The sequence below is a fragment of the Sesamum indicum genome, linkage group LG6 (genome assembly GCF_026168435.1).
Source record: "Sesamum indicum cultivar Baizhima isolate 11 linkage group LG6, ASM2616843v1, whole genome shotgun sequence".
Lineage (NCBI taxonomy): Eukaryota > Viridiplantae > Streptophyta > Magnoliopsida > Lamiales > Pedaliaceae > Sesamum > Sesamum indicum.
Genome location: NC_142662.1, coordinates 14,908,130 through 14,917,056, shown reverse-complemented (window position 1 = coordinate 14,917,056; position 8,927 = coordinate 14,908,130). Strand labels below are relative to the sequence as shown.

Sequence of the window (8,927 nt, the reverse complement as noted above, 5' to 3'; positions counted from 1 at the left end):
GAGTAGTTTTTAGAAAGGTAAGTATGAGTTGTTGAGGGACAAATGCACATACACAATCAAAAGCTTACACTAAAATTTCCTTTTCCCTCTCCCAAAGGGTACTTAGGAAAAAGAAAAGAGTGAACAAACAATCAACCTCTCTAACCTATTTTAATTACTTTTCTTTTCCTCCTATCTTTCACACCCCCCCCCCCCTTTCTCATACTACCCTACTTCCATAAAACCAAACACCACTATCTTTGAAAAATTCTTGGCCCTATATATTAGAATTGATTTGAATTGACTCCATTGATTAATTAATCTTTTTGTAGTATCTCTTTCTTTTTTAGGGTATAGTTTTTGTAATAATTGATAGTTTCCTTTTTTAATTTTATATTTAATATAATTTACTTGTTAAGTGATTAATTCAGCTCGAACACATCTAATTCGAACTCCCAAACACCCCTCCAAATGGCTCCTTTAAGTGTCACTTTCTAACATATACTTCACACAAGAAAAAAAACAAACCATTCACTTCACTACATTGTTTACTTCTCTCTTCCCTTCTCCTACTTCCATCTCTCTCTCTCTCTCTCCCTCAGCCTCAAAAATCTCTGCATCTACTACCTCAATTCTTGTCAGAAAATACCCATCTCAAACCCGGAAATTGTGTCCTTCTCTCCTGATTATCACCCAAAACTCCCCCAAGAATCCTGAATTCTTCCAATCCTCTTACAACCCTAGCAACTCAGAACTGCTCCAAACAAGGAGAAGAAGAAGAAGAGGAAGAAGAAGTCATACTATTGCGATAAACAGAGCAACAGAGGTAGCTAGCAAGAACCTAAGATAGACATTTCACAGCAACCAAACACCAGAAGAAAAAGGGTTTCAGTTGTATGGAGCTCTTTCCTGCACAACCAGACCTTTCCCTCCAAATCAGCCCACCAAACACCAAACCCTCATCCACAAGCTGGAGACGAAGAGCTGAAGACGGTATGGATACTTTGGGCTTCTGGAAAAGGGCCCTCGACTCAAAAACTCCCATCTCAACTCCAATGACGCCGGAATCCGACAACCGGCGTTTCGACCTCTCCTCGACCAATCACAGGAGGGTTTTCTCAGACCACAACGCCAGTATCAACTCCTCCAACCACCATCTCCGCTACCTCCTCCACCACGGCGGTGGAGGCGCAGCCCATTTCCTCCACCAGCCCCACCAAGGACTTAGCCAAGAGCTCAACTTCTTGAGGCCTATTAGAGGAATTCCAGTCTACCAAAACACTTCTCCGCCAGTTCTAGTGCCATCTACTTCTGCCAACACTTTGAATAACACAACTCCCTCACACACTCCTACCAATTACCACTCTCAAGAACTACTGCGATCCCGGTTTCTGTCGAGGTTTCCGGCCAAACGCAGCATGCGGGCGCCCCGAATGCGGTGGACTACGACGCTTCATGCTCGGTTTGTTCATGCTGTTGAGCTCTTGGGGGGCCATGAAAGTAGGTCTCATGTTTCTTTCACTATCTTCTAATATCTAATTTTCTTTTTTTTTTTAAAATTTTGATTTGGGCCATAATGGAGTCAGAATTCTCAGTTTTTAGGGAAATTTCAAGATTAATTTGAACTGCAAAAATATTTGTGAATTTTCATGTAAATCTCAAGATCATTACCTAAAACCCTCTACTGACTAGGTTTGTGACAGTATTTAAATTTAATTTTTTATAATACTTATTTTCTTGGTATTTTGTTTAAATTAATTAATTCAGAAAATATCTCATAGATTATTGTGCTATAATCATTGATGTATATCTCAACTAATATTTGTGTATTATTTATATATAGGAGCAACACCCAAGTCAGTTCTTGAACTCATGGATGTCAAAGATCTCACCTTAGCTCATGTTAAGTCTCATTTACAGGTAAAGTATTAATTAATTATATATGCTCTCTTTCTTTTTATTTTCATCACCCAAAAATAAATTAGAAAAATTAAAATAAAAAGGAAAAAAATAAAAAAGAAATAAACCCTTCTCCCTGTAGTAGATTTCCTTTCTTTTCACAGAATTCAAGATGCCAAAAGTTTAAGAAAAAAAAAAAACAAAGGTGTGTTTGGAAGAAATATTGGGCACATAAAACTTCAAATTCCAATGCTTGGTTTTGTTTTTCTTTCCTCATTTTCTCCTGTCTGAAAATCCTCAGCACACCTTTTTTTCTACTAGATCTGAGGGTTCTTCTGCAATTGCTCTGCTGCCAGCTTTTCTGCTTCGAAAAACGAACCTCTCCATGTTAAAAGAAAAGTATAAATACATATATATATGTGGGCTTATATATAATTAATCAATTAGCAGAGAGAGAAAGCGATGAGAGAGAGAGAGAGGCATTTGCCAAGAAATTAATAGTGAGGAAAAATGATGATGGTAGTAATGAGACAAAGCACAAAGGAGTTGAAAACAGTGCAAGACAGTACACACACAGTTCCAACAGTAGTAGTAATAGTCATGTCCTTCCCCATTATTTCTTAAAAATTTCCTCAGCCCTATTCTTCCCTCAGCCAAATTAGTGGCTAGAAAGAAGAGCAAAAAGTACACAAACCCTATCATCACACAATCATCATATATGTATATATATACATACATCTGCTGCATGTCTTTGGGTTTCAGGAAACCATACCTTTCACAAATTAACCATGGTTACTTAACCAACCCTCTAAATCTATACATAACATATCTGTACATGAACATGCATGTACATGCATTGGCCACATTCATATATATCAGAAATAAAACTTATATATCTTTCACTGAAATTAATGTACTTTGAAATTTTGTATTTTAATTTGGGGTTTAATGTAATTTATTCATGTGATATACAAATAAGCAAATTACTTCCCTTTAAAAAAAATTTACCCGCTGTATTTTGTAAATAGAAAGGTAAATTATGTCATTTGAAAAACAGGTGAAGGTCAATTTTTTTAATTTTAAAAAACATATGGGGTAAATTATTATTTTTTTTTCATAATGATAATATTTGCTCATTTGTAGTATCATATAAGAGGTTGCTTGTGTTTTTCCCTTTTAATTTCATTTCCTTTATTAAATCATAAATCATCTAAGTTTCTTTTACTTGGTGTTTTCTTTGTAGATGTATCGTACGGTAAAATCAACCGATAGAGCTGCAGCTACTTCAGGTTAATTCAAATATTCTAAATATATATATATTTTTATTTTTCTTTTAATTGGTAATTCAGCAATTATACTCATGGCGTAATTAATGGGGTGTTTATTTATTTAATTGGGAAAATTTTGGCATATTTTTTAGGACAATCAGATGTAGTTGAAAACGGGTCGTTCGGAGACACTTCGGATGATTTTCTGTTGGAGATTCAGAATTGTAAGAAGTCTGAGGTATCATCATCAGTCCAACAGGGAAGACAAACTACTATGAAAAATGACATGGATTACCATGGTTTGTGGAGCTATTCCTCAAGGTATTTCTCAGCTATTCTACTCAGTCTTAATTAAATTTCCCAAGAAATTTAATATATATTTAATATATATATATATATATCTACCCTTATACTATTGTGATCTTCTATAGAGAATAAGAAAAGAGCTAAATACCATAATTATCATTAAGAAAATCTACCAATTAATATTTACGATATATCCGTCTACTGTCGCTACAAGAAATATGACTTGTTTTGATTGTGATCAAGGCCGAAGGATATTAATCGATGTTCCAGTATGCAAGGCCAAAATAGTAGACATAGCTAAAACTTTTTGTCATAGTTAAGGTCATGATAAATGTTTATTGGTCGTGCTCAAAATTTAGTTATTGCATTCATAGTAGTGATTTATCATAATTTTTAGGATAAATTACATTAACACCCCTTATTCAAATGCAAAACTTACCCAAACATCCCTGAAAAATATTACACTAACACTCCTCAAAGGGTATAGCTGTAATTTTATAAAATACAGAGTGTGTGTATTTAATTTGGCCTAACTTTAGTGTCAACGTTATTTATCCTAATTTTTAGGGAATAATTTATTTTAAGTCTTGTAAATCAAGACAAGAATTTTTTTTGGTACCACAACTATGGCTTGTGATACTTTTTAGTCCCATAAATTTTAAAATTACGTCTTTTTAGTCCCAAATACTGCCCTTTTAGTCCCAAAATCACAAAGCACGTGACTCTTTTGGACTAAAAATACATGATTATGTGTTTTATGGAATAAAAAGCGACACCTACCATAATTATGGTATCAAAAAAACATTATGCGTTATTTTATGGGACTAAAAAAAATATTTTGCCCTTCATTTATCATATAGAAAATAGTGTCCCCCCCACCCCCTTTTTTCTTGGTGCGTTTTCACAATAAAACATGAGAATAATTATAACCTACCTTCATAACTACATAGGTAGCTTATTCAGGAAAAATTAAAATGACATTAATGATGGATCAAAGGCCTCAATAATTACAGTGCTGGTGGTTGGGAGAATTTAAGGTAAGAGATCTAAGATATAAATTTCCGACACTTAAATGGTCTTTAGCAACCCAACACACATAAAGTGGTATATGACCATTCCCACTTTGAATTCAAAGATCAATAATTCAACCTTGATTCATTTAATTACGAAAATGGATCCCCAGAAATAAAAAATAATAATAATTAACGAATTAATACATAAAAAAAAACAGCCAAGATACGAAAACAAGAGGATGGAATGGGTTTTGTTGTTTTTAGTCAAACTTGGATTTAGTGCAGTATATCCTACTAATTTCCCATAATGTAATAGTCAGAAAAAGTTGAATATATCCTAAGAATGTCCCATTTTTATAGTTTTTGTTCTCTAATTTTGGTGGTTAGGACAAATAGTCCCGTAATTTATTTTATTTGTATATTTAGTCTTTTTTTTTTTGGTAAATTTAGTTCTGAACATCTCTCATTTGTTCTTTTTGGTAAAATTAGTTTTGGTCCCAACGACTTATAGTTACAAGACAAAAAATGAGATTTATGACTATGTGAAAAAGACCAAAATTGTCAACACATGACTAAATTTGTGAAAAGATGATCAAATGTGAAATATTCAGAACTGAATTCCACGAAATAATGGGCTAAATGTATAAATAGAGTAAATCACGAGACCTGAAGCGCTAACAACCTAAACTTAGAGGACCAAAAATATAATTTTGCTTTTTCATACTGCATATCAACTACCCATTTGGTATGCGAACTACGCAGAGTATTTGTGTTTATATTTTTGCAATGGGAATAAGTCACAGACAAAGTTGAATGAAAGTTTGGAGGGAAAAGAAGCACTGGAGTCTGAGTGTTTAGGGTACGATTTCACCAATAATTAAGCTGCAAAAGTTGTGAACTGATATATTTTAAACTTTAAATTAAAGACATTTTTTTTAAAAAAATTTCAAAACAAATTGATAAACACATCCCCCAATTCATGATGAAAACTATGTAATAAAAATCTTTGAATTATAATGAAATAAAAATATAAACATAGAGACATGTCTTTCTCTTGGAATTTGTGGGTTCAAATCACATGGGCCCTAATGTAGAAATTTTGGTTAATTGGAGACTTACTTTTCTTGAATCCATTTTTCATATGGGGTGTCACATGGGTGGTGTTTTTTTCTCTTTATTTTTTGTAAAAAGTGAGGGGGGAGAAGTTCAAATAAGACAGTAAGAAGATGGCTTTTCTTTTCTTTATTTCTTACAAGTTTTGTCCTAGATCTAGCTATCTGCATGGCTTGTAATAATATTCCCCCAAATTTTGTAGCAGGGAAGACCGGTTGCATGGGAAACCCACTGACTCTGGAGGAGGGAACATACAGTCCTCTACATTTGAGGTACACTTTTTCAACTCTTTTGCAAATTACACTTCTTGCCCTTTTCTGAATAATTTCCTTTTGTATATATGTTGTTTTTTTTTTGGGTAGGTAATAATAATAAATAAATTACAATATATTTATATTTAGTTAGTATAATAAAATAATATGGCTAAAAACGATTGATAAATTATAGTACACCTCTATTCATTCAATAAAACAATATGACTAATTCATAATGATAGATAAATGGATCAAAGGCAATTTTCGTTCATTAACTATAGTCAGATTTCTTTTTTAGTCCTTTACCTTCTTAGGGCTCCAAAAAGATTCTCTGACTTTTGAAATTGCTCAATTTTGGGACACTAGTGGCTAGATTTTGTCCAAAGTCGCCGGAACATGACACCTGAATCTGACTTGGCATTTCAAAATCCGCTGACTTTGGATAAAATCCGACAACTAGTGTCCCAAAATTGAGCAATTTCAAAAGTTGGATGATCTTTTTGGAACCTTAAAAAATTAAACAACTAAAATGAGATTTGATTATAATTAGTGGACCAAAATCACTTTTAATCTTGGATAAATTATAAGAACCCGTATAAAATGATGCAAACACCCACACGTCCGATGAAACTGGAACCCGACATTAAGGGTTCACATTACGATTTTTTAAAAGTTAGAGAGAGGTTGCGTTGTCTTTTCCATTTTTCAAGAGAAATTCTTTGTTGCATTTAATCCCTTTGAGAGATGTATAGATATCCCATGTGTGCAAAAAGCTAGAAAATTGAGAAAGCTTTTTTTCTAAGTAAAGCGAGGGAAGTCATTGATGAGAAAAAAACAAAGTAAAAAAGAGCAAAGGAAAGATAATCTTCCTAGATAATGATAATTTGTTTCCTTTAGTAGGTGCAGTGGTGTGGGGATATATAGCTACCTTTCTTCCTAGCTAAAATATGATGAACTTCCTTTTAATAGCTTTTGCAAAAGGGTTTTGCAACACGAGTGCAACCCACTACCAACTTTTAGTACAATTTTCATCATATATACATACATACCTCGTACTTCATTACATAGCATTATAATTAGCCAACAATTTCTGTCCTAAGTATTAAGTAGACTTCAGCACCAGACACATAAGCTACCACTTGCATCGATCCTTCAAACTGCCTAAATATATGATCACCACAAATTCGAGTATATATACTTATACACTTGATTTTAATATATCGAGTAATGACGAATTGAAAATCATATCACATTTTATCATTAATTCTGATATGATGTTGATTATTTTGTTCCAAATTTGATTTCATTTGCTATTTCAATTAATATATACTTATTACGCGGGTGTAAGAACTAGCATCATAATTAACAATGACATATATTCGTGGAAAAATAGTGAAATTTGTTTCTAATTTAGAATAGCGACGAATTTAATAAAAAAGTTTATTTGTTAATTAAATGAAGAATTTTAGCATTAAATCTTTTTGTAGAGAAAAATACACTTTTGGTTCCACGTGACAGGAGATGTTGTACTTTTGGTCCCACAATATATACAGGCTCAGCACATGATTTGATAAAATGCTGTAGCATTTTTTGTCCCACAGGACAGAAAATCGTGACACGTTTGATCCCACACGATGAAAAATTGCAGCATCTTTTGTCCCTGATGCTACAATTTTTCAATTTGTGAAACTAAATGTGCTAAGTTTGTATACTGTGGGATCAAAAGTGCAATTTTTATCTATTTCGCAGCGATTGACCCATTGTTTTTTGCAACTTGTACACGCGGCATATATATATGGTAATTAGAATAGAAAAATCGATAGGATTTTTACAATCTGATGCGGATTTGATGTTCTTGGAACCTATGTATAGCTTTATTTTTTCTTATGGAGTTCATAAATAAGTTGCTTATCAGTGCCTAGAAACATCATAGTAGGAAATAGCTGTAGAAGGTTTGGACATGGGAAGACCAAGACAACCACTGAAAACAACATAGTAAAGCTTCACAATGTAGTACTATATATATACTGTTGAAATTCTGTAGCATCACATGAAAATGAATTATCCCCTTGGTCAAAATGTCCATGCATGCAGATTCCCACACACTCTCTTGGGTTTTCAGTACTGTGTGCTTCACACATACATACAGTCTCATGTATATATATGTGTATGTATATATGTAGACATGCATGCAGAAAGAGATGGAACCGAAATGTCTAAATTATGACAGAATATCAGAAGCAAGCTCATCAAGTGCATCAGAGACGAGCCCAAAGAAGAAGCCTAATTTGGAGTTCACGCTGGGCAGGCCACACTGAAAAAAATCTTGTGTTTGGCAGTGTACAACTACTCATAGTGAAATCATTACAGCTCTGGTGAAGAGAGATGAGAGAGAAAGAGAGAGAATCAGGTGCCCACTGAGGAAAAATCAGAAGGGAAAAGAGAGAGAGAGCTAAAGAAAGACAAGGCGACAAGAAAGACAGAAAGCAAACAAAAGGGAGAGAAAAAGAGGAAAAAGAGAAAAGGCCATGCATGCATGTGGTTGCTGTCAAAGTTTGAGATTCAGTATTAATCAATATCTTATTATAATATTAATTATTCCTAAGTAAATATTATATATTATGAAAAACCTAATTGATTTTTGTATTTGTTGTGAACTTATATATATATATATATTTATATATATAGCTAGAAAAAAGAGGGAAAAGAGAAAGGGTTTGATGAGGATGATGAGTCAATTAGAGGGGTTGAGAATTAATTAAGTTATCCTTGATAATTGTATGATGAGGCACTTTTTTATATTTTAATTTTGACAAAAGAAATATGGTATTATATTTTTGAAAAAAGAGTTTGAGCTCTTTTTATACTTATTCGGATTTTCTATTTCATTTGGTTTATGCAAGAATGATGTTATCTATTTTATTTACGAAACAAATTATACACGTGATATGTATATATTCAGTAAAAGGTTCAATTTGAATTTCGATCTGTCTCAAACTTATGATTTTTATTTCCTTCTCATAACGTCTAAAAATAAGATTTTATATCTTACGATGGATTTTTTTCGCCCCATAAATACCATCTTTCTTATAATA

The 8,927-nt window shown here is 33.0% G+C and overlaps 1 protein-coding gene across 2 annotated transcripts; it reads left to right on the top strand.

Moving 5' to 3' along the window:
• Positions 1–477: 477 nt before the first annotated feature.
• Positions 478–8,702, top strand: KAN2 (Homeodomain-like superfamily protein). Of its 2 annotated transcripts, none has more exons than XM_020698591.2 (6): positions 478–1,479; positions 1,823–1,899; positions 3,122–3,167; positions 3,299–3,467; positions 5,784–5,850; positions 8,016–8,702. In XM_020698591.2, the coding sequence occupies exons 1-6, from the start codon at positions 876–878 to the stop codon at positions 8,148–8,150; spliced, it is 1,098 nt and encodes a 365-aa protein (XP_020554250.1). In that variant the 5' UTR covers positions 478–875; the 3' UTR covers positions 8,151–8,702. The 2 variants fall into 2 exon arrangements, with proteins under 2 accessions (XP_020554250.1, XP_011069693.1); XM_011071391.3 differs by having other exon boundaries at positions 5,781–5,850.
• The last annotated feature ends 225 nt before the right edge of the window (positions 8,703–8,927 follow it).